This window comes from Labrus bergylta, chromosome 14 (genome assembly GCF_963930695.1).
Source record: "Labrus bergylta chromosome 14, fLabBer1.1, whole genome shotgun sequence".
NCBI classification, from domain to species: domain Eukaryota; kingdom Metazoa; phylum Chordata; class Actinopteri; order Labriformes; family Labridae; genus Labrus; species Labrus bergylta.
This window is the reverse complement of record NC_089208.1, coordinates 23299397-23324096: the sequence shown is the minus strand read 5'-3', so window position 1 is coordinate 23324096 and position 24700 is coordinate 23299397. Positions and strand designations below refer to the sequence as shown.

Sequence of the window (24700 nt, the reverse complement as noted above, 5' to 3'; positions counted from 1 at the left end):
CCAGTCCGGTAGGTGGCGGTAGTGCACATTTAAGCCGGTTTGCCAACCACCAATAAAACCATAGAAGAAGAAGTAGATGAAGCTTCATTCATGCTGCTTGAGCACCCAACAAACCGGCAGGTATGAAATAAAAGAGACCAATGTGATTAACTGTTTAACTTTAGCTGCACCGTGTGGAAACGACGGGGCCATGACATGTTTAAAAATGAGTCTGTTGTGTTTTAAAACAAGTTTATTACTGAATAAACTTGTGCATAATAATGAGCTTTTGGAGAGTTAGCCGCTCTTTACAGGAAGCTAACGTTAGCTCGGCTTGTTCCACATAATAAAGTTAGTTTGATGCATTTAGGGCACACACGTGTTATATATTACTACATAAAATAAGACTTTAATAGATAAATGCTGTTTGAATAATGGCTGGCGTTCAACAGGAAGAGGAAGTGAGTACTGCAGAATAAATCAATGTAAATTTGTTTTTACATTTTTTTTAAGGTTTAGGTCAGTTTACTTTGGCTCAAACCTCAAATGAGAGTTATATAAAGTCAGATTCATTCATTCAGGTGAATTGCTCATGTTTTGGTGCATGAGTGCAAAATATTTCAGTGCATTTGTCTTAATATTTGCACAATAAAAACTCCTACACACTGATCAAAAATCATGTATATTCCATAAATATCAATCCGTGGGATGTTTGTGGTGTCTGTTTTGTCAATATTAAAAGCTCAGTTACTACATATGTTTTAAAACTTCATATCAAATGTTTTTATTGCCAGTAAAAATAATGTCATGTTTATCTTACACAAGTCTGGTTTGCACATAACAACAAAAGTAAAGTTGAAAGTTTTGCTTTCAGTTTTTGTTTGATTGCATAAATAAAGACGCAGGGAAAAAAACGTCAGAGAGCAACAGGAAGTAAATCTTCTGAAGTGGCATCAAAGCTATTCAAAATAAAAAAAAGACACGCACATCCCTTTTCTGAGACTTTGAAGGTACAGTAAGTCGAGTGAGTGTTGGCTCAAAACATCACTTGTTGATGAATCCTTTTAACGGGACTTCCTTGGTGTGCAGATCTTTTTTGCTCTTATAACTTTTCAACCAACTATTCAACTTTCCGACAATCCCATATTATTTTTTGCAAAACATAAAGATTTTGCATTTTGCTTGATTGCATTATAAAGAAAAACTCCATATTTGTAGTGCATGTGTGCGCATCTCCATCGATAGTATGAAACGTGACGTCTTTGAAGGTCAAACGGAGGTTAAATAATTCGACGCTGTCGTCAGATTTCTGCCTTGTAAGTTTAAATGTGACTCTGTTCTGTCATCTCTGTAGGTTTAACAACATGGATTTGCTGTGCGGTCCTCTGGGTTTGGGTGTAGTAGCAGGACTGGGCTGTGGCCTCTTCCTCGGCTGGCGCCTTCGTTCTCACTTTGGCCCGGCATCCAAAAGCCTGATTGCAGCCGTGGGAAACGGCACAGGGGAAGCAAGCGTGATGGGAGAAGGAGGCGAGTTCAAGATGATCCTCGTGGTCCGAAATGACCTGAAGATGGGGAAAGGCAAGGTGGCTGCCCAGTGCTCCCACGCCGCTGTATCAGCGTACAAACAGGTCCAGCGGAGGAACCCCGAGCTGCTCAAACAGTGGGAGTACTGCGGCCAGCCAAAGGTGGTGGTGAAAGCCCCGGATGAGGACACTCTGATTGATCTGCTTGGTCACGCCAAAGAAGTGGGGCTTCCTGTCAGCCTGATTCAGGACGCAGGGAGGACACAGATCGCACCGGGATCACGCACAGTGCTGGGTATCGGACCAGGTCCTGCTGATCTGATCGACAAAGTCACAGGAGGCCTGAAGCTCTACTAGAGATCCTGCCGTCTTCTGAAGGACTTGCAGTTTCTTAGGGCACACTCACACAAGGCAATCCGTACCGCGTCTAAGAACGTTTGACCCCCAAAGTCCAGTTTGTTTGACTGAGTGCTCCGTATACTTCATTGGTCCTGGCTCGGTTGAAAGAGGTGGGTCTCTGCACAGCACAGGTACACAACCTGGACAAGCTATCGATCGCCGCCTTGTATATTTGAAAAATCCAGGATATACGAGCGCCATATCTGACCCAAAACGACTCAAAATAAATCCAAAAAAAGTCAGTAAAGCTGCAGTCGTGTTTCTGTGTGCTCCGTTGTGTTGCCTCTGAGACCGCGCTCCTCCTAAACTAAAGGATGTGTCATGATCACGCATAGCCCCGAGTGTGTCATACAAGAGGTAACCACCCTCAGGCATGCTTGGGTCCTGGAGCTTTGTGAGTGCAGGCCAGCGAGAGACAGGGGAGGGGGTGGGGACAATTGTTCTTCTGCACGGTATGGGGGGGTAACTCGGCCTAGTGTGAGTGCGCTCTTATTTGTCAAAAACCTTACCACAGTTTAATTAAATATGAGATACCAGGAGTTTATATTTTTGTACAATTGCCTCAATGACATCTTAGAAACTTATGAGTGCAGTCTTTGGCTCTCGTGCCTCTCACTACAGTCATCTGAATTCGACCCTTGAATAGAAGTAACAACAGACGAGTGATTATCATTACGCTTTGGTAGATCGGTGCAAAAAAACACCACCAATACAGTTTGAGTGCTCAGAGCAGTGTGTCATCACATGATGCTCAGAGGAAGCCGAAATGGTTTTTGTGGTACTTTAGAGATCTCACAGCACAGTTCCATAAATGAGACGTTTTTCCACAGTGGACATTTGACGTCGGCTTTAACAACGGTTTAAATCTGTTAAACCTGCAACGAGAAGTTTGGGACGAACTGTCCTTGTTTGTCATTAATAGTTCCTCTGTATGAGCTACAACGATACCAGCAGCTAGAATATTAAATAAATGTTTATTCAGTTATTTTTTTGCTCATCGTTGTTGCTGGAAAAAAAATATTTATGTCAATATCTTTTCCTTCTAATGAGGTGACTGTTTCTGCTGTCCAACTCTGTTCTGGGCAGGAAAGTTCAACACATCTTCATTTATGTTCTGACTCTTCTACTCAGCCAACTGGACTTTCTTTGGTGCACATGAATGCATAAAGTCAATAAAATCAAACTTACTACTCAAGAGTTGCTGAAGCCTTTTCACTCTTCATGCACTTCGGCACATGGATGCAGAAAGACTTTTTTGGCACACAAAAAGTTTAAGAAGTATGAACATTTAAATATACCCACTGTCTCCAACTGAAGCCTGAACAATTCAAATGTGTAGTTCCTGTTTTGGTGCAGTTGCTTCGGCTCAGACTTCCAGTTCAAATATTTTTGTTTTTTGATTCATTTTTGGGGATCTTTGGAGCCTTTTACTGGAGGGACAGGACGGTGGATAGAGTTGGAAATGTGCGCTGCATTTATGTGGTGTTGGACACATCGGAAAAATTAGTTTGAGTTGTAAAATGCACATGAACACCTGCTCAAGTTGGAGTAACAACTCAAACTCGGGAAAGAATATACATTTGTATTTTTACCCTAACATACTTTTTGATAATTTACATATTGCACATAAGCTTTTTGCTCAAATATAACTTTAAACAATAACTTCTCACTGACCACACTCAAGTCGGAAGAATGACTTCCCAACTCGGAAACTTGGATCCACCAGAAGAGAACGTGAAAGCAGCCCCAGGTCGGACTCAAACCCAGGCCACCCACCAACCACCAGCGCCCCAGACTTCAAACTTAGACAAACAAATGAACACGTTCGGTCATTTTTTTAAAGGAGTGTTACCACATTTTACTCGAATGTCATGATGTCATAAACACAGTACAGTCATTCGGCCTATCATCTGCCACCTTTCACAATAATCACATCAGGTCGCTTTCTTACAGCTGAAGGTGAAGCCTAGTCATAAATTCTGTTACATTGTGTTTCTGCACAGGAGCACACATTTATATATTCACCACACAAATCAGACTGTTGTTGACAAACAAGAAGCCTTTATTTTTTTTAAGTGGAAAACAAAAACCGCTGTTTCATTCATTATGATCCTGACTATGCACAATCAAGTTTCTTAAGTGCACAATTTAAATCTAAGGTAATTTTAGATAAGAATATAAGTTCAAAGGAGTTAATGATTGAATTCCGGTATACACGCAAGCCTTTGATAAAATCTTCAAAATTACCACGAGTCCTGTGTATCTGAAGCGGATGAGCGGGGAGGGGGGTCAACTGAGAAAAGGTTAAAAGACATCCCTCAACAAGACACGAAGGAGGAGGATAACGTTTGAAAAATATATCTCCTGCACACTTAACAACAGTGACCAAACAGCAGAAACAAACCGCAGCATAAAGGAGGATCAGGGGGGAGGGGGGGGGGGATGTTAATCAAACACAAACAGATCTGCAGTCCCCCTGAGGTGAAATGGTCCCACGTAAGAGCCGTATTTAGAGCACATGGAAATGTTGTGGGGATATTTTTTTTGGAGAGTCCTGCATAGGTTTTGCTGGAAAGATGGAAGCTTTCCTGTAAATCGTATGTAAAATACTCTCACTCATCACTAGACAGTCCTGAAGTGCGCGTCTGTGTGTGTGTGTGTGTGTGTGTGTGTGTGGGGACATGACAGGTACGACGTAGTGTTTCAGGATGGTGGTCATGGAAGCGGCAGTCTCATGTTCAAATATAGAGGAACATATTAGCATTATTTTTTTGTGTCTGAATATACAATAATTAAATGCATTTTACAGTCGGACAGAAGAAGCTGCTCACACACGTCAAAAAGGAAAAAAAAAAAAAAAGGTTCTACATTAATTCTTCTCACTACAGAGTGCAAATCAGATGCTTCACAACAGACCTTGTTTTTTCTTTTTTTTTCTTAAACCAGGAAGAGGACTAGCTCTTCCCACAAAAAGCCCCCCCCCCCCCCCACCCCATTATACATAAACCATTTCCCATTCAAATAAAATAGACAAAAAGAAGAATTAATCTAGTCAATATGGAATGTGAGAAAATTAATCTTTGTGATGCTTTTTCTTTGACAACAGAAATAAAACAAGAGTCCTTCATGACAGTTTCAAAAGAGTAAAAACAAAAAAAAAAAAAAAAAGAAGGAAAAGGTTTGTCTGTATTATCCTGCGCTGCCAGTAGGGGGCAGAGAGCGACAATAATAATAATAATAATAATAATGGTCTGGTGAAGGACTGTGGGAGATGGATGGATGGTAGCTCCAGCCTGCGTGTAGCAGAGAAAAGAGAGGGGGACTGGGGGTCTTTACATGCCGTAGCCAAATCCTGGCTGAGGTGCTGGCTGACTGAATCCTGCAGGCGCCTGGTAGCCATAGCCGTAAGCTTGCTGAGGGGCCACGGGTACGCTGGGGCCCGCTGTCAGCATCAGCTGGGGTGTGCCTGCAAGAAACACAAACGCACAGGAGAGGATGTTAGTGGTCTCTAATTTGAAGCAAAGTTCTAATAATTAACACGATTGATTTGGCCACAGTGCTTCCACATTTGCATGTTTAGCTCGTGTTGTAGCTCCATAAATAAATAATTATTTTCACTCAGGACGGAGCTTTGCTGATTGTCAGAATCTAATTGTTTCCTTTGAGAACTCCCACAGATAGACAAAGTCACATATTTGTGTATTTTAGTTCTTGGATGCACAGGTCAAATACCAACTCTGTCAAAAACGCTCTCACACTGCCTGCTGTTGCCATGGTGCTTTCAGACTGTCTCAAAAGAAACTCCAAAAACGTCTCAATGGACTCCTGACTGTGAGGGACATGATCCTGCATTAAACTACTGACTATTTTCAAGTGCTGTCACAGTTCCGGTTAACTCCCTGCTTACCTCACACTTTCATTAACCAATGAGTGATGACTCGTTATAAGTAGGCGTGTATTTAGCTGTCTCAAATCTGCACCAGGAAGACTCAGAAGAAGATGTCTAAGGTCCTTCTCTGAGAGCACCCACCTCCATTTGTGGAGTAGCCCAAGCACAAGAGATTCCCTCTACTTCATTTCTTTGTTAAGAGTGATTTCTGCTTTTTTTCCTTTCTCTGTTCTCCTCAGTCGTTTGAAGACGTGTTTATGTCTCAATATTCAAAGTTGTGCGTGAGGCTCTGTCATCAGGGAGAGACCTGCTTTATCTCTGGACTGAGTGGCGCCATGATGTGGAGTGTAGCTGCTTTCAAACAAACATGGGTGTAATGAGAGGGCTGTTACCGTAGACGATGGGTTGCGTCTCTGTTGCCTGCTCCTCCTCTTTCCTTAGGGACTCTGAGGTTTCTAGTTTATCTACCTGCAGGTCAAAGAAATGAGAACAGCATTTAGAACAGAGAGACAACATGTAATGACAACATCAACAGCTACAGCCTACAGTTTAAAATGATTCTGTAGAGATCTTTAGATGGATTAATAAGACGGCTACATGTTGTCAGAAAGGGAGTGCTAAAACTCTGAGCAGATTTTACCCAAAACAAAAAAACAAACAAACTGAGAAACAAAAGGCTATTTCAGACAACTGAACCTTCTACTTTAAATGTTCTTGCTTTATACAATTTTTCATTTTCTCTGTTCTGACTTGAAATCGGCACAAAAAAAAAAAACATATAAAGTTTTTAAAAAGTAGAGCATCAGGCAGCAAGTCATGACAGGAAACAACCAGAGTGTAAACATGACGTTCTCGTTGGAAGCAGAAGCACCTGGATGAAGGTTTTATTAAGACATAAAAAAAAGACATGCTAAGCGGTGCAGTGTCTCATCTTTAATATGTACGTTTATCAGTTTCCCACATGCGTCTGCAGAACGTTGTCCGCACACATCTCCACTGAGTTTTAGAGTCACTGAAACAGAAACAGTCCCATGCGTTTGTCTATGTGATGAACTGCTGGCAGTGAGGAACAGGCTGCAGCACTGAGATGCAGTTAAGGAGGGAGGAGGGAGGAAGGAGGGGGCGAGGAGGGAGGAAGAGGAGGGTAGTGAGTCTCAGACAAGGTGCACCCCACAGCTTTCCTTTTTTTAAAAGAAGCCAGGCAAAGACCAACAGCCTGCTGCTCGGTATCAGCCAGAGATGTTTCCACGCATGCTTCTAAGAACCACAGAATATCTCAAACATGACAATCTCTGAAAAACATATTCAAGTCCACAATGTGCATTGTCTGTCTCCGTAAGGAAACGATTACTAGACATGTTGAAGCTTCTCTCCGAGCGAGAAAACATTTGATATTTTATGTTTTTAGAAGCCCTCCAGCATGTTAAAGATTACAGTGCAGCGTGTGAAAACTCCTTTAATGTCTGTTGCAGTTTGCAGCTGGGGGCTGTGATCTCTTAAACGCACAGTGCGTAAAGTCCACCACCAGGGGGGCTCTCATTCACAAAAATAACAAATGTCAAGGCTGGTGGGGAATCATGGGAGTGATTCTCTCTGCTCCTGCTGTGTGCACCGGGTTAGCAGAGTAGAGGAGGAACGGTGAGTTGAAACTTAAACACTTACATAAGAGTCCTTCAACTTTCCACACATGAGATCATCTGTACTTCTGTTTTACGTCATCTTTATGTGGTGCTCCCTCTAGAGGAATCCTCCAGTAACACGCGTTGTACACGGGCAAGAATGTGCTCATTAACATGCATATGTGTGGTTCTAAAGCAAGTATATCCGAGTCTTTAAACCACTGGACTTTACCCACCTGAGGGGTCTTTTTCATTTTATCGGTGAGACAAAAGTGTGTTTTGTTTAGAAGAAGAGGTGGGACATCAATACTGCAGCTCCACCAGCTAATTCTGACTACGCAGACTCTGGCCACAAACGTTATCACCAGCGTCAATATGTCAATACCCCTTGCTGGCGTAAGTCCGATTCGATTTTGAAGAATGGATGGAGGAGAAGACTATGTATAGTCAGTAGGTTAAACGTAAAGCCACTTCATTTTTGCTTTTAATATTTCTCTCTCTTATCAGTCACTTGATCCTCATATACAGGAATCAAACAAATATTTTACGACTCCATCCTTTACGGAAATTTGATTAGCATGCGTCCGTTTATCAGATAATATGTAATCACTACTGACTGTCTCATTTTCTTTCAACACAACATATCAGTCAGCCTGACAGTTTCTCAGTGACTGTGTCCAAGTGAGCGTGTAGCTAAAACCATGCACACTCAAGGCCACAATGTTTCGAGCTAAATACTTGAAGATCACAACCAGTGCGTTTGAGCTTTTCACCTGTTCCTGAACTGCGTCAACCTGGAGAGAAGAGGTGCAGCATAGGAGACAAATATGAAGAGATTTCTCTGTTAAGACTATCACAAAACGTTGAGAGTATCTTTTAATCAAACTGACAATCAGAACAGGAAGGAAGGACGTTAATGAGCCTATAGCATTCATTCAAACAGGCATGATGACATCACTGACGGTGCGAGTCAGACCCACCTTGCTGAGGTACTCCCTCATGACCTGAATGAAGTATGGCATAGAAAAGTCCATGATGTTGTGCCTCCAGGCCGTCTCCAGCACCACATCGGGCCGCAGCAGGTCGTAGCAGGTGAACAAGCAGGCGGCGAAACACTCCTTCTTGTTCTCCTGCAGGAACCAGGCCAGCAGCTCCTCCGCCAGCTCTGTGTCCTTGGACTCTGATGCGTACTGCATGGCGTCCTGCGGGAGAGACAGCACTGACAGGTTAAGGGATGGTCAATCTGTGAAAAAAAACAGTCAACGTTTGAGGGCGAATCGTCACCTTGTAGAGCTTGTCCTTCTTGCAGAGCTCCACACTCTGTTTCCAGCGGTTGTTACCCTTGAAGAGGTACGCAGCGATTCTCCTGAATTCGATCAGCTCGTGTTTCTCCAAACGCTGCGCCAGGGAGATGTTGTCAAAGTTGTCGTAGGCATCTATTGATGTCCTCAGTGCCTAATGAGTGTGAAAGAGCGAACATTACATTTAAAGAATTAAGACATTTATCGAATAAAAAGATTTGAACAAAGCGGTGTTCGAGGCTCTCTCACCTGATAGTCCTCCTCTGTGATGAAGAGGTTGTTAAGTGCTTCATTGACTGACTTGTTGTTGTGATTCTGTACTGACCGCAGGTACGGCTTGACCAGAGGCAGCTGTTTCACCTGTGGATACACGTGTACAATCGTCAACTCGATAGCCAACTTTTCATACAAGTTTCTCCTCAATTTAAACAGAAAAGATTGAGGACATCTGCAGATAAGGTTGTTTCTAAATGTTTCCATGTAGGAGCTGACAAACGACCAGGTCTGTAATTTTTTCAATAAAACAACTTTGATGGAATTAAAGAATATGTCAAGGAAATGGTCAAACACATGTTCCTGGTGCACAAAAATATTTGTGAGCCAGTTTGGAGAGTTGCAGGTTTGTAGTGACCCTTAGTCTCTCCATCAAAGCAAGTACATGTTGAATTCAAACAGCTCTTTAAAGTTTTAATGTGAACTTTCTTACTTCTCTCTGACAGGTTAAAATGAACTATCGCAAAAGAAAAATCAAGAAAAAAAATAATGTAGGAACGCCTGTCAAATCTAAAGTGATAGTAACAGTGACGTAAACATGGAGCATATTTCATGTATCAGTCCATGCAGGCTAGAGGTTTCTGTTTCAGGGGCGAGGGATCTCAGTCATACATGGTAAACTATTCACTTTTTGTTTTACTGAATGAAAATAGGTGGAAATGTAAATATGAACTTTTCAAATCAAACACTCTTTAATGTACAGAATCAGAAATCAGAATTACAGCTCCCTCCTTATTGTTGAGATAGAGATTCAAGCGTACCTTGCTGAAGAAGTTGACAGCGCGGGAGTGGTCCAGTCTGGGTGAAAGCACTATCAGCAAATCATTCAGTAACAAGGGCTTGAACTCCAGATAGAACTGGGTGGCTTTGTAGTAGAGCTCCACGTTGGCCACCTGCACAGAGAGCAAGAGACGGAATCAGTCATTGAGGTGAATACTGAGAGCAACATGATGATGTTACTTTTTGCAATAAGTGTGAAAGCCCTATAACAATCAAAATATTGAAATAGTCACAATCTGAGAATGAACATGAAGTCAAACCAGACCTTAGTGATGATGTCCTTGAACTGTCCCTCCTTCCAGGCGTCTGTTGGGTGGTTCATCATGGTGATGATGGCGTTGTCAAACTCCTCGTACTTGTCGTACAGGAACACGAGCTCGGCCCACAGGTGAGCCTGCTCCGCCGCTCTCAGGACTTTGGGGATGTTGACTCTGGACCAGAAGAGCTCCAGGTGCTCCCTCATCTTCTGGGGCTTGAACTTGGAGTAAAGGATGGCAAGCTCTGTGAACATGCCCATGTGAGCACGCTCCAGGCCCAGGGCGGCCTCCAGCATGGTGATCAGCTCCTCAAAGTATCCACGGTCCTGAGGGAGGGAGGATGGAGTGTGGGTATTTAAATACCTACATTTTAAAAATCGCATGTCTCAAGTGTAAAGTATTCTCAGATTAAAACTTTCCGTCTTACCTGGTAGTAGTTGATCAGCTCCTCCAGCTCATCAGCGTGCACCACGATGTGGAGGCCGCACATCTGGGCCAGTCTGAACTCCTTCCCATCCACGCAGGCGAAGCACACCTCCTTCCAGGTGCGGGTACTGTTGGCCTTGCGGGCTCCGTCCACAGCTGCCTGATACTCTCCGAGGTGCACCAGAGTCGAAGCAAGACGACCAAAGTTGGACACGTTGTTGTACAGCAGCTTAGCAGCGTCGTACATTTTCTCATCGTAGCAGCGGTCACCGACCTGCATTCAGTAAAGATATTAAACATGAGTATCTGACCTGATAACTTAATCACAAGGTGTTGTAAGAGAGCGGTGGCTTACCTGTTGGATGTGGGCGTTGTTCGGTCCGTTGATGAACTCCTCCAGCTCAGCCAGGCGGTTGGTTTTGGCCAAAGCAAAGATGAGCTCCGTCTCCACGTAGGACTCGCGGGCCTTCTTACGAGCCATTTGAAGGAACTTCACCAGGTCCTCCCAGTTACCTGGACAACATGGACGGAAATGTTTAGCGGCTGTGTTTCTGAATCACCCTAGTCTTTAAAACGCTGTTTTAGTCTACTGTGCTTGCTGTTTTTCTTTTACACTGGGGTCTGGTGAAACAGCATTATAATCATGTGCATGTCCTACACATCTGGCAGAACTGACTTAGAGGTTAATAATGTTATTTATAAGACTTTCATGAAAGCTGAATTATCCAAAAAACTAGGGCTGGGAATATTTGTGGTCACGATCTCAATTTTTACACAAATTGTTTTTTCCCCACTTCAAAAAAAAAAACCACATCCATAAGTGAAAAGAGTTCAAAACACTGAATAAAGCATTTAAATGTTGTGTTTTTCTGACTCTTATGTTAGAAAGATGACTCATGTAGGCTGATATAGGAGTGTGTGTGGTCCTGAACTGATTTTATAAAAAAGGAACCAAAAGTCTGCTCCTAAAGCTATACAAGCTGTTTAAAATACTATTTTACGTAATGATTTTGAACATCATGGAATATGACAAATTCTGAGTGGGCTGCATTCCCAGCCGTCTATTCTCACTGGAGCACAAACCGGTCTCCTTACCGCTCTTATCAGCAGCCTGCACCACCTCCATGTATGCGGAGGGATCGTCAGCTTTGATGTACGAGTCGATGGCTTCTTTGACCAGCTCCTTCTGCAGCTGAGCCTTGGCCAGCTGGCTCCACACAGCCGGCTCATTGCAGCGCTCTGCAAACTCGTAGGCCCGGTCCAGGTTCCCGATGTGCTCAATCAGCACCTAAGTAGGAAAAAATTCTTCAGTCAAAAAAGTATTTGTAACACTGTGTCGTAACAACATGCTACATGAGAGAGCATCAGGGACAAAACCAGCTTCAATTAATGGCAGTGTTTTCCCTACCATTATATTGGGGGGGTGGCCCTAACCCCCAATATCTTTTTTAAAAGATTTATTTTTGGGCTTTTTGTGTCTTTATTGTAGAGATAGGATAGTGGATAGAGTCGGAAATCAGGGAAAGAAGTCATTTAAGGATACGTTTCCGATAGAAAAGGACATCTGTCATTAAAAGTAACACATGAACACCAAGATTCCTTTAAGTGTTTGTGTCGTCGTGTCCCCACCCCCCCCAATGCTTTAAACCTAGGGGAACCACTGAATGGTTTCTTTTTAAGTTTCCTTACAGCCTCGGTTGCGCCCCAGGGGTAAAAAAAAACCAAAAACACTGCAACTACACTCACTGTAAACTTAAGTTGTTACTATTTTCATTCCTGTCACTCGGAGTGAAGGAACAAGGAAGGAGGGGCTCCACAAGACCCTGACAGTGTCTAACAGGAACACTTGTTTTATCTGCTTCTCTCACTCATCAGAGCTTCTCAGCTTGTTTGACAAAGTGGAGATAGTGGTGCATTCATAATATCTACATACATGATTGAAACGTTGTGCTTTGACTTGTGACGACACCAGAGAAAAACTTTATTCCGCTCACTGGAGCCGTTTATTGACGAGCCTCTGAGTGTTGTGATTTGAGTAAATAGCTTGATCTGATATCTAACACACACTGGCTGTTTGAGAGGTGATGACTGACCTGCACAGCAGAGGTGTTGACGTCAAACTTCTTGAAGATGGCGAAGGCCTCCTCGAAGAGCTCGTTGCTGATGGCGATGTTAGCGATGTCAGGGGCGTCATAGTTGTCCAGCCTGCTGATGTACTCCATCACACGGGTGCGGTCCGCTTTGATCGCGGTCAGGATCAGCAGGTTCTGCAGATTTCTGTGACAGGAGAGGAGCGGACACAGAATCATCAGCACACTTCAGATTTTTTACTCTTAAAATCACAGAAAACCATACACCGTGTTTTATCTACACACCTGTGTTCGCTGAAGACGGAATTGTCCAGCACGATCTTCTCCAGCAGCTCGATGAGCTCGTTGGGCAGGTCCGCGGTCATGAAGGCCTTGACTGTGACAGACACCTCCTCTGGGTCCTGGGTCTCTGACAGGGCAGTCTGCACCACCTGAGGTGAGAGAAATAAAAACTTAGAGAAGCACCAGGCAGATGTAAGAAATAAAAAAAAAAAGACTCCTCCTGTGTGGTGTATGTTACCTGGTCAATGAGCGGTCGTCTGAAGGGATTGGTCTCCAGCAGCACGCTGGCCCACAGGTCGGGGTCTTTGCGGCGGACCAGGTAGCGAGACAAGCTCTTGAACAGGGAATTCTCATTGCAGACCTGAAGGGAAAAGAAAAAAAAAAGAAAAATCAAGAAATGTTCTGTTAATAAACTAAATCAAAACAAAGAGTGAGAACTTAAAATAAATGAGTACAAAAATCTCCTCCTTACATTGATGAGCTCCTGGTCACACTGTCCTCTCTCGTAGGCCACACAGGCCAGGTGGGGGTCCCTCTTCTCGCAGTACTTTCCCACCACACGGCTGTCGTAGAATGGGTTCTCCCTCAGGAAGCGCTCGGGGTTGTTGTTGCTGTCAATGTAGATCTTGGCCAGAGCATTGTGGGTAGCGGGCTCCTCACAGCCCTCGTGGATGCGAGACTCGAGCCACGGCAGCAGCAGCTTCAGTCTGTGAGAGAGGAAGTGGTGTCAGAACTCTTTCGGGGAGGTCGTGTCAGAACTTGTTACTTTCCAAGAACACTACTCTGCATGACTTTAACGATGGACCTGCATGCAAACTGACCCCTGCGTCTTTCTGCTTTGCTGAGTGACTGTTAACACACGGAGCATATTTCCTACAAATAACAGTCGGCCTTGAATAATAGCCGGGGGATGTGGCCAACAGAAACAAATGAAGGAAGGTCCCAAAAATACCTCGTGAAAAAAAATCATCAAGGGTGGATAAATTCCTGATTGGCATGGCAACAAAGAAACTTCTGCATATGAGTGAAATAAAGGCGTAAATTAATATTTGAGGGAAAACTGTAACTTTGGTGGATAAATTCTAAAGTAATGGCAATGCTTTAATAATTTTAACATAGATTCATCTCCTCATATATGCTCTGTTTTGTCTTTTAAAAACCAACCTAACATTTTTTGGTTATGAGCATTTATGAAAAGAAGAAAAACAGAAATCACACAAGTTGCTTTGACCCTGTGCTTTGTTAAAAAAGGGGAAAGATAATAAGTCGGCAGTAGAAAAGTTGTTCCAGATTGTTTTAATGTTAAGAAGAAAATATCAATGCTGTTTGGGTTGTGATGGTCATTAATGTCCATGTGGTACGGTAGGTAGAAGTGGCAGTCAGGAACTTGCTAGCCCGCATAAACAGAGCCTTGGTCTGTAGAAGGTGGCAATGCTGTTTGGGTTATGGTGCCCACTTTTGGTATCAGTAGGGCATAAGTGGGATGATAGCCCTTTTGATCAGGGCTCATTTATCTTGTTTGAAACATGAGTTGAATTTGAAATCAGACAAAGCTGCAGCAAGAGGCTGTAAAATTCTCTCTCCTGATAACAAAGTTCTCAAACTGAAAACGTCACCAACAGCTGCGAGGAAAACGTTTAGAAATCTTTAGCGCTGTTTAAAATGTTTGGAAACACAGAGGTTGAATTGTTCACCTGTTCCTCTTTTCCACCTCAGCGACCAGCTCATCAGTGGAGAACTGTCCCCTAACCACCAGGATTAGACTCTTGATAACGTCCTCTGAGCAGTCCACGTCCAGGAGACCACCGACCACAACAGGCAGACGGCTTGGATTCACCTGAGACACACATTTTTAATGATTATACCCATGTATGTGATCTCTGATAAACAATGCAGTATAATCGTCTTGTTGTGTTTAAAGGCTTCTCCATTGATCCTCACCTTCTGAACGTAGATCTCGATGTACTTCTGCAGGTTGTTGCGGTACAGGTAGAGCACCAGATCATGAACAAAGTCGAAACGGTCACAGACGATGATGAGCGGCAGCTGGTCGGTGAGTTTGGCTTCCTGTTGGTAACAAAGAGTAGAGGACAAGAGGTCACGATGAGAAAGACAGAAAACCAGACAAGCGTATTTCCATACGAGCCACAAAACATCAGCCAACAATCTGATGCAACTGTGTTGATCTCATACCTCCGCACTTATTCTTACTCTGCTGCAGGTATGACTGTATTGTTGACAGGGGTGTCACGATTCTCCAAAATCACAACTCAATTTGATTCTTTACCTCAAGATCATCCTTTTGGCTTTAGCATGGACTTAAAGCTGTCCACATGAAGTAGTTAATCGCGATTAATTAGGGTTTGACATTTATTTTATTAATTTTTTTATTTATTATCTCATGCTATTTTGTCCCTTCAGTCTCACCGTAGATAGTCATCCTCAGTGTCTCCCTGTAGTCTCAGTGATGTAAAAGAAGGACACTGCTGCATCTTTGAATGTCTCATTTCACTTTAACAAACTCTCAGACAGCTCAGCTGACGAGTCCAAAGTAATATCCACCTTATGACATCACACATTGACCTTTGTTACCGTTCCTTTGAGCTGTTTGACCTCACTTTGGGATCCCTAACCACTTCCTGTTTCTGAGCTTAACTTCGTGTCCTAACCTACCATCTACCAGAAGGGACTTACTTTATTTCAAAATAAAAGCACACAGCACATAAAGTACTCTCAACGTAAGACAGACAAAAATAAATAAAAATAAATAAAAAATTGAAAAAAGACAAAAATAATGGAGTTACAAAATTGCAATTTATCAAGATGAACTATTGCATTTTTTGTGATTAATCACTTTTAATACATTAAATTATTTGACAGCCTACTTAGGTATCAAGCTTTTTTTTTTTTTAAATCACTTAAAGTTACAAACTTGATTATTTCAAATGTTGCTACAGGTCATGTGTTTGGGAATCCAAAATTAGACTTTCTGATAGATGATGTTAGATAAGTGGAGTATCCTTTAGAGATGTCTTGAGAGGATTCAACATCTAATCTTGAGTTTTACTGGATAATATCCAGTGGATATTGTAAAGAACAGCCTCCTGCCACACAAGTGCCGTGTAACCAGCCAACAGTTTACAGGGCTGTAAGTCTGCTTCATGTATTCAGTAAAAATATATATTTCCATCAGGCTTGTAAACGGCATAGGGACAAAAAACTAGACTATCTGTGCCTGTAAGCATCCTCATTATAGCGTTTCAGTTAGCCTATCAAGCGATAAGGATTAGGGGGATGAAATACAAGGAGGACTATTTGTTTTTAATTTCCCTGATCAAATTTCAAAGCTTATTTTGATTCATTGATTTTGGAATCAAAATGTTGACACCCCGTATTGTTGATGTTTGGTGAACTGTGCAGAATAGCGTGGCACTGAAAATGAAATATCATTTTCAATTTTAACAGTCGACCGTCCTTGTGTGGTTTTAAAAAAAAAAATCCCACAACTAATACAATATTAATGAGGGGAAGTAAAAGGTTTGTCACTAAGACAATGTCACATTGAATATTAGTGTTTCACGTCAGAATCACAAGACAAAAGACCTCTAATCTCTCCTACCTGTACACAGTTTTCAGGTGAATACTAGACAGCACTGACCACTAGTCCTCTGTACCACAATGATAACACCGGTGTGGCGACACACTGCTGCCTCCACACTCATACAGGATTAACAAACTGGGATTGTGCACCTCATTGGTAACATCATATAACATGCTGCACTGAATACAGGCTCCTAAGATGGGGCTACACGATTTACACACATATACAACTTTAAATGTCCTCAAATATGGAGCACCACTTGTTCACCATTGACTGCAAATACACACAAAAACATCCACTGAATGACTAGAGCTACAGTGTGCTCAGAGAGCTGTATGGATTTTGGTATATAAGCATATACGTCTCCATACAAATCCCAGTTTCAATCCTGGGCCGTAAAGGGAAGGGGTGAAAGTTAGAAAAGAAACGGGACGTCCCGCACCAGAGGGAGGGTTAAATTTACCTGATATATGTCCTGCCATTCCAAAGGCACAAGAGGAAAAGCACAAAAAAATAACGGACTGCCATCAGGTTGGTGCTTTTCAACATTTAAAACCAAAACAGGCAAATTAGTCGGTCTCTTCTAGTGACAGTAATTGTGTTTGAATTCATAAAAAGGGGTCAAAGTCGATGAAATGCACAGAGCATTTTAAAGACTGACTTCATGAAATCAGAGCGGAATTAGAAAATTCAAAAAAAGGGCAACACTACAACGTTTTGATTTCGATGAAAAAACTGTTCAGGCAAGATTTAAAGATGACAACAGATGGAGTAGATTAGGACCAGAGGAGTAAAGTGTGTGAGGAAGAAAGAGTGACAGAAGTAAAATAATAAAGGAGCAGGTATAGAAAGAAGACGCTGTCAGGGTTTGATCTTTTCTGCTGTCACTGCGGCTTCACCTTGAGGAAGTTCTTGACGCGCTCGGGGTCGTAGCAGTTGCTCTCCCTGCAGATCCTCTCCACCTCTTTGATCTGGCCAGTCTTGCAGGCGGCCTGGATGTATTTGAAGTGAACTTCGGGGTCCTGGCTGAAGTTCACAATGGAGCCCAGGAAGTAGAAGAGACCTGAGAGACACAGACAGTCACTTAAACACAGCTTCAAAAGAAGGGCAGCTCTGTCCACAGCTGCTCCTAAATACTGACAGCCTCGTTGATTCAGTGTTCGAACCTGAAAATATAAAACTGACACTAGCATTTTCTCTTCTCCTTGCTTAACCCTTTTTCTTTGTTATTCCAGTGGTAGTACTAGTTCTGAACTTATTTTCCTCCAGGCCACGCTCTACAATCTATTGATTGTCCTGCCGCTGCTCTGGCCGGATCAAGCGAACATCTATCTAAGTTCAGAGGCTGGGGGAGGGGATGTGATAGATGCATTAATAAAACTACACGAAGAGACACTCATTTTTAAACTGGATGCAATAATTTAAACATCATCTCATGTAAACATTGTGCATTATCTCTAAAAGATTCAAATATCACAGTGACAGCAGGCCAACATTAGTTTAGGATCTCACCTTCAAAGCTCTTGAAGGACTCAAAGAGCTCAGTGAGAGACTGCGTGCTGAGCTGTTCATGGTACTTGGAGGCCACCTGGACGCAGATCTGCAGGTTCTGGCGGATGTTGGCCGACAGCATCGCCCTGAGGCACTCCAGAGAGTCCTCGACCGACAGCGAGCCAAAGAAGTTCACCAGCCACTGGAGGAGTAGCAAGGATATGTGTTGACCATTATGTTATCAGAAATTTTCACAATAAACAATTCAACTTAAACAAAAAATAAAAATCCCCCTTCAGTTTATTTCACCTCCCCTATCCAGCTTACCTCTGGGTTGAGCAGGTGTGTGTGCACAACAGCACGCTTGATGTCGTAAAGGTCGGTGTAGTGCTCCAGGGCTCTTTGCAGAAGTCCCGCCTTCTCACACAGCTGGGCGATGTGGGCACGGTCGTAGTTGGTGAACATCTGGTTGCCCAGGATAGCGTCAGCAACCTGCATCCATGACAAAAAGTAATAAAAAGAAGTTTGTTATTAAAAAATTTAAAAAAGGAAACGCAGCTTTATGAATGAGATCTGATTTAGTTAAGTGCGGATGTGTCAACCTGTGGAGCATGCATGAGGTTCATCTCCAGCAGGCGAGTCTGCAGAGGTCCCTCTGAGGGTCTGTTGTTCTTCAGAGCATCCAGGAGGAAGGAGGTGCACTGCTGGATCAGGTTGTACTCCATGAACACATCCACAATCTGCACAGACATGGAGGCATACAGGTGAGAATTGAAAATCAAGGAAGGAGAAGACCATGCTGATGTAGCTTTCAAGGATGCAACTCCCCCTTGGAAAAAAAAGATGCAAGAGGACCACGTGTTTTTTAAGTTGCTTAAAATTGAATTGCAATGAAAAGCTGAAAAAAGCCCACTTGTTTTATGGTTAAAACTCTTTCACCCTCCTGGTAAAGCGCTTTCAGCAGCACAGAAGCTGTGTCAGCATTTGACATTCGCAATGCAGAGAGTCTGCAGAGGCAGGAAGCAGAGGAAGAACTAGATTTCCTTTACACTACAGGAAAGGTTCACACACGTCCTGTCATGTGACTTAGTCAAATACTTTGTCAGATTTCAAGGAAATTTTGGGGATGCACTTGTTAAATGCAGACATGGAACGAGTCAAAATGTACAAAGTGCTTTAACATACACTAAAGCAATTTTAGGCAAAAGCAAAGGAACCCTAAACACTGAATAACCAAATCAACACAGAAAACCAACAGCAGAAGAACCCAGGTGTGTAAATCTATGCTGACAGATAACTGGAAATCCCTCCTCCCCTCATCTGACCTGAGTGATGTCAGCCAGTGGCTCCTCATCCTGGACCAGCATCTGGGCAAACTGGAGGCCTTGTTCAGGGTTGATCCGCATCACGTTCCTCAGCAGGAAGATCCAGTCTGGAGTGTAGCCCACCTAGAGTAATAAAAGAAAAACAACAGATATTGTTTACCTTAAACTGTTTTGGCACAGCCTGTTGAAATCCATCTATAATTAGGACTATAATTGTCACATCATCCAACAGAAAAGTACTAGTCGATGCAATGCTCGACTTGCTTCCATTGCAGAGTCGAATGGGATAAATTCTTTGCTTTTAACTGAAGTTTATTGGAACTTAATCTTAAAATGAAGCATTACAAAATAGCTCTTCTAATGCATTCTTAAAGGGGTGTGCATTTGTGGTTTTGTGATGCATTTCTTTAATAGAAAATAATCATAAAGAGCTCTAAAATCATCTTAGCTGGACAGACGTACCTTCTTGGCGTACAGGACGATCTTGGGGAACTGACCAGTCTCTGCGAAGCACTGGATGACTTTGTTGGGAACGTTGGCCCTCAGGTAGACACTCAGAGCCAAGGTGGGATCCACTGCCTTCACCAGGTCACCCAGTTCCTCTGAGCATTCCAACTGAAACGTAGAACAAGTAACATCAGCACTGGAAGCAATCCAGGGCCGTTTTAAAACAACGACTACGGTGATGTTACTTTACTTGGCTTCATATTTATTCCTCTTTATCATATTTCTGTAGATTTGAAGACGAAGACTCGAAGCAGGCGACCCAGGTTCAAATCCGACCTTTGGCTCCTTTCCTGCATGTCATTCCCTAGGCTACTCTCTCTCCCTGATTTCCTACTCTATCCACTTTCACATCAAATGAAGGCATAGAAAGCCCAAAAATAAACCTGTCACAACAACAAAATACACATGAGGAATATGTGTATATGCTAGACAACATTCAAATACCCTTATCTATATCAGTAAAGTATAAAGAGGCTTAAAATCCCACTTTCTGGGATTTGATTCTCAGGTTCTATTTTTAATCATTGCTGCAGCATGGAACAGCCCAAAACGACATTTTCTAAAAGAAGCGTCACAAATTCCTTACATAAAAGATGTCGTCACATGATCCGGGAGAATAGGCGGGACATGTAAACAAACAGGCAAATCAGGAAGAGCCTCTTCCTGTGAGTGAATGCCAAGATGGAGATCTGAAATACCTTGTCTTCCTTCAGCCACTTCTCCAAAAGCTGCTTTCGTCCCTGCTGGAGGACCGGCCTGCAGAGCTCCAGGGACTCGAACTTGTTGAGCTGGCCCTGGTCCAACAGGATACCGAAGTACTGCAGCAGGGGGGAGGTCTGTCCTGCCTGAGTGGGAACACTCTGGAAGCGGCGGATGGTGTCTGGGGTTCGCAGGATACCCTGAAAGGTGATATGTAGAAGTGAGGGGATGTCTCAACTGCTAATTAATTCAAAAGTAGATTATGAGACATTTTAATAAAGTTTATTCAAAATCTCTGAGGACGCCACTGGTTCAAGCTCACATTATAAATACCTTTGGTGCATTTGCAGCAACCTTGGCGGCCTCGGAGTAGTTTCCAGCAGCAAACAGGTTGTTGAACTTGCGGGCAAAGAGCTCCTCACCGCCAGCCAGGTTGTTGCGGACGGCCAAGCGGAGAGCCAGATCTGGATTCTGCAGCACGTTAGTGATGTAGGGGATGATGTTTTCCTCTTCCACGCAGACTGACAGCACCTGTGTTACAAAAATAGACACACAATGTTGCAGTGAAGTACACTACAGAGCAGACTTAGAGGAACACTGATCATGCTATTTGATAGTAGCATCTTTTCTGATGAAAATAGTTTGGAATAATTTGCCCTCACAAACTTTTATTAATGTCCGTCATACCAAATGCGATTTCAAAGCTCTAGTTTATGCATCCTAATATTTGGTCGTTAGGTGATAATGTGGTTTGGTAACCTCTCATTTGCAATATATAAACACATTTTTAGAACTCATGACTAAAATGTAAAAAATGTGAGAAGGTGTAAGCCATTTAAAAGATTTGTATAAATCTCTTTGTATCTTGTCAGTATCATTAATCTGCAGAGATCAATCCCCAGTTAGGCATGCAGCTTCTCATCCACTTACTTTTCATCTCCTTATATTTTCTATAAATCGTCTTGACAAATTAACTCAGGTGACCCCTATACTTGTCCCCGCAATGTTTAGAAAGGCTCTGAATCAAATAAGACCAATAAATCAACATTTGATGAATGGCCTTTTTTATCCCAACCAATCTTACACACATCAACAACATTGCCATAAATCAACAAATTCCCTATTCACATTGTGTGCCAGAAATCAGCAGAGAGCACAAGCTCAGCAGAATTGACTGTGTGCAGAAGCATTAAACTCCATTAAACCCTGTCTGGCCTTGGGTTGTGGCGGCTGAATGCAAATGTATTATTAGTGGGTCAGTGTAACGCACAGCTTTTGTGAGCAGTCTGGCTACAGAGAGAGAGCTGAATGAAAAGAGCAGGGTGAAGGAAAGGGGAGGGGGGGCTGGAGGAGAAAGACAGCCAATGTTTGCCCCTCTACAAACAAGACCAGCAGGTCAGCACCCCGGCTTTTAGCATGGGTGACTAAACCTCATTCTTCCTGCCACCAAAGTAGAGGCACTCACTCGGCATAATGTGGGCGGACTAATTTAAGGTTGTTTAAATTAAAAAGAAGGAGTAATAAAAGGTCTCTTGGTGAAAACTGTGTATGTAGGTGTAATCAGGGAGGAGGATACGACTTTAGAAAGAGGCTAATATCAAAGTCAGGCATGATTACAAACAGAGAGATGTGAATTAAATGTGGCAGAGTCTAATGGAAAAAAGAAGGTCCAATTTGTCAGAACATCTCTTCTGAACTGCAGCACCGAGCATCAGATGACACCTGAGCTTTCGTATCAAGTGATACACCGGGAAAGGCACACACACAGAATAGTCAAACTACGGGGCAGACTTCACAGGTCTATGCCGTGTGGATGACATGGATGATGAGGAGGGGGTTTTGATTGGATGAGAGGACCCACACTAAGAGGATTGAGAGCGCCAGGCTGTGCCTCTCTTTTCACGTCATGTGGTCAAGGGTTGTCTATAAACTCCCCTCACCCACCCCCACCTCTAACTCTGTCCCTCTCTCTCAGTCTCTCTTTCCCTCCTTTGTCTCTCCTTCACTCATCTTCCTCTCCATCTCTCCTTCCCTCATCTGTCCCTCTCCGGTATGTGCGGCACAAACATGCATATCATTGTTGACCCAGGATGATCTCAAGCGCGCTGTGTGGTCTGAGTCATGGTATCACACATTCTGTGATTCAAAATTAGTTTTTACCAGCTAAGTTCTTTTGCTTTGTGTTGCAGACACAATTCACATCCTCTCTTTGAATATAATTTGTTCTTTCTTATTGCAGAAGACTTTAAAAACAATGGAAGATAAATAGTTTAAGTAGTTCTCCACATCCTGTTCTGGCTTTTTGGGGCCTTTTATTTGAAATGTTATGATGTCACAGATGAAGTGTGACAGGACATGGAGGGAAAGAGAATGGGGAATGAATGCATCAAAAAGAGACATGCAACCAGTGGCACAAGTGCAAACTCTGTACATGGGACGCATATAATGCTTCATAATTTTCATTTGGCATATACGCTCAATGTAATATTATTATTTGTTACAAATGTATATAACATTCCTCTGTGTGCATGACAGCATGCCAAAAGAGCAGAGCAACAAGACGGGGGGAAAAAGAAGACTATCTTTTTTGTTGAATCCCTAACTGCTCTGCTTGTCCAGACCAATAAGGAACCAATCAATCAAGCAGCATGAAATAAAGTTTAGTTCTGTTTCAAATCCTCTGTCAGTTTTCCTTTTATTTATTGTTGAACAAAGAGAGCACTGGGTTTTAAAAAACATTTATTGGAAAACCTCTGTATCAATGTATAAATTAGCATCAAGTTACCAATATTGTTAGCCACTGACACACTCATGTGGAGGTACCACAGGACCAAGACAGTGACCTATTATCTCTGAGATCACTGCATGTGTGTGTATGAGTTTGCGTGCATGTGACATACGCACACACACGCACACTTCACTGCCCCAGCATACAACGAGACCCGTCACTGGCTCAGATCAGCTTTCCTCTTTCTGCTCAATTATTCATGTGGTGTGTGGCCTGGCTGGAACATTATTCATCAGCTGGCTGGATCCAGTTCTCCTCTCTGGTTCAGCTTCACAAAAACAGTAAGACACAACCCTCTCCCCTCGCTCTGTGAGGAACACTACACCTTGGATTATTTATGCCCGCTAGCAACGTCTGAGCTCGCCTTATGATGACAGACAGTTGTTGTTTTACTCGTTTGCATTTATTTAGCTGCATCGCATTGGCATATGGGGTAAATAATAAAGATGTGGTTTGTCTTGGTAAGGAAGCCTATTTGGTTCATCGGCACAATTCCATTCTGACATGAACACGGCTGACCTGTCGTGCTGTAAATACATGAGCACTGTGTGATGACATGCTTACCTGTCCCTTCCTGTTGACCCCGATGATGCCTGAGGTGGCCTCATGAGGAGCGGTGACAAAGATGGTCTCTCCGCTGATGCGGTTCATATAGATGCAAGTGCCCGTCTCCAGGTCATACAGGTGGATGTAGCCGTATTTGGTAATAAGGAAAACGACATCTTGCTTGGAGCTTATCTGTCAAAAAACAAAGATAACATTTCTAAAGTTAGAAAAATTGAAACATAAAATCCTCTTTAGTCTTCTGATTTATCAGCCTTTTGATTTCTCATATTAGGTAATTCAAACAAACTACACGTTTGCTTAGATTCAAATTAGAATATCTGAAGAAGCCATAGCCTGAGCAGGGTGGTCAATCATATATTCATACCTGCATAGCCACAGGGAAGTCGTTCTGGGCCTCTGGAGGGAAGAACACATCCACTGCTTTCTTTGGAAACGGCTGGTTGCCAGTCGGTGGTGTCCCCACCTCAATGATGTGCAACTAGGAGAAGACAAGAAAACAACCATGTGAGAAGCAGATTCAAGGGGTCGGCTAAAGAACGGGAATGATATTAAAGACTATTTCCCCTTTTTATTAAGTTGTTAACATGGCTGATACCTTTCCACCAGCCTGGCCTCTGACAGCGAAGCAGAACAAAGTCGACTCCTCTGTGTTTCCCTCCATCTTGAACTGGGCGAAGCTGGCAGCATGGCCTTCGATGGGCTGAGAGACCTTCCTGTCAACAGAGTAGAGCTGCATGGCTCCCACCACCCGATTTTGCTGAGAAAGACCAAATGATACACAAATTAATACAAAATAAAGCTCCTGGCATACCAGCACAGAAGAGTTTTGTAATCTTTAACATTTCTGTTCTGTTTATTCTCTGTGAGAAAGACATGTTTACAGTTCTAAACCTCTGAACGATGC

The 24700-nt window shown here is 42.9% G+C and overlaps 2 protein-coding genes across 3 annotated transcripts in view; one reads left to right on the top strand and one right to left on the bottom strand.

The window, feature by feature from the left end:
* The first annotated feature begins 65 nt into the window (after positions 1 to 65).
* Positions 66 to 3096, top strand: ptrh2 (peptidyl-tRNA hydrolase 2). Its single transcript, XM_020656357.3, has 2 exons — positions 66 to 120; positions 1334 to 3096. The coding sequence occupies exons 1-2, from the start codon at positions 77 to 79 to the stop codon at positions 1857 to 1859; spliced, it is 570 nt and encodes a 189-aa protein (XP_020512013.1). The 5' UTR covers positions 66 to 76; the 3' UTR covers positions 1860 to 3096.
* Positions 3097 to 3730: 634 nt separating this feature from the next.
* The window catches only part of cltca (clathrin, heavy chain a (Hc)), a 40679-nt gene continuing 19709 nt past the window's right edge, over positions 3731 to 24700 (bottom strand). The window contains exons 4-31 of one of the 2 annotated variants that reach the window (XM_065963330.1): positions 24392 to 24553; positions 24161 to 24274; positions 23794 to 23967; positions 20775 to 20972; positions 20441 to 20641; positions 19698 to 19850; positions 19236 to 19358; positions 18513 to 18650; positions 18238 to 18402; positions 17932 to 18112; positions 17319 to 17482; positions 14760 to 14885; positions 14513 to 14655; positions 13291 to 13525; positions 13057 to 13179; positions 12822 to 12967; positions 12540 to 12723; positions 11542 to 11734; positions 10802 to 10959; positions 10448 to 10720; positions 10029 to 10346; positions 9745 to 9876; positions 8960 to 9070; positions 8694 to 8864; positions 8390 to 8611; positions 8183 to 8203; positions 6183 to 6258; positions 3731 to 5367 (exon numbers count right to left, since the gene is read on the bottom strand). In XM_065963330.1, coding sequence (XP_065819402.1) covers positions 5234 to 5367; positions 6183 to 6258; positions 8183 to 8203; positions 8390 to 8611; positions 8694 to 8864; positions 8960 to 9070; positions 9745 to 9876; positions 10029 to 10346; positions 10448 to 10720; positions 10802 to 10959; positions 11542 to 11734; positions 12540 to 12723; positions 12822 to 12967; positions 13057 to 13179; positions 13291 to 13525; positions 14513 to 14655; positions 14760 to 14885; positions 17319 to 17482; positions 17932 to 18112; positions 18238 to 18402; positions 18513 to 18650; positions 19236 to 19358; positions 19698 to 19850; positions 20441 to 20641; positions 20775 to 20972; positions 23794 to 23967; positions 24161 to 24274; positions 24392 to 24553 — 4539 coding nt within the window. In that variant the 3' untranslated portion in view covers positions 3731 to 5233. The remainder of the gene's footprint in view (positions 5368 to 6182; positions 6259 to 8182; positions 8204 to 8389; positions 8612 to 8693; positions 8865 to 8959; positions 9071 to 9744; positions 9877 to 10028; positions 10347 to 10447; positions 10721 to 10801; positions 10960 to 11541; positions 11735 to 12539; positions 12724 to 12821; positions 12968 to 13056; positions 13180 to 13290; positions 13526 to 14512; positions 14656 to 14759; positions 14886 to 17318; positions 17483 to 17931; positions 18113 to 18237; positions 18403 to 18512; positions 18651 to 19235; positions 19359 to 19697; positions 19851 to 20440; positions 20642 to 20774; positions 20973 to 23793; positions 23968 to 24160; positions 24275 to 24391; positions 24554 to 24700) is intronic. The other variant, XM_020656356.2, reaches the window with a different exon arrangement.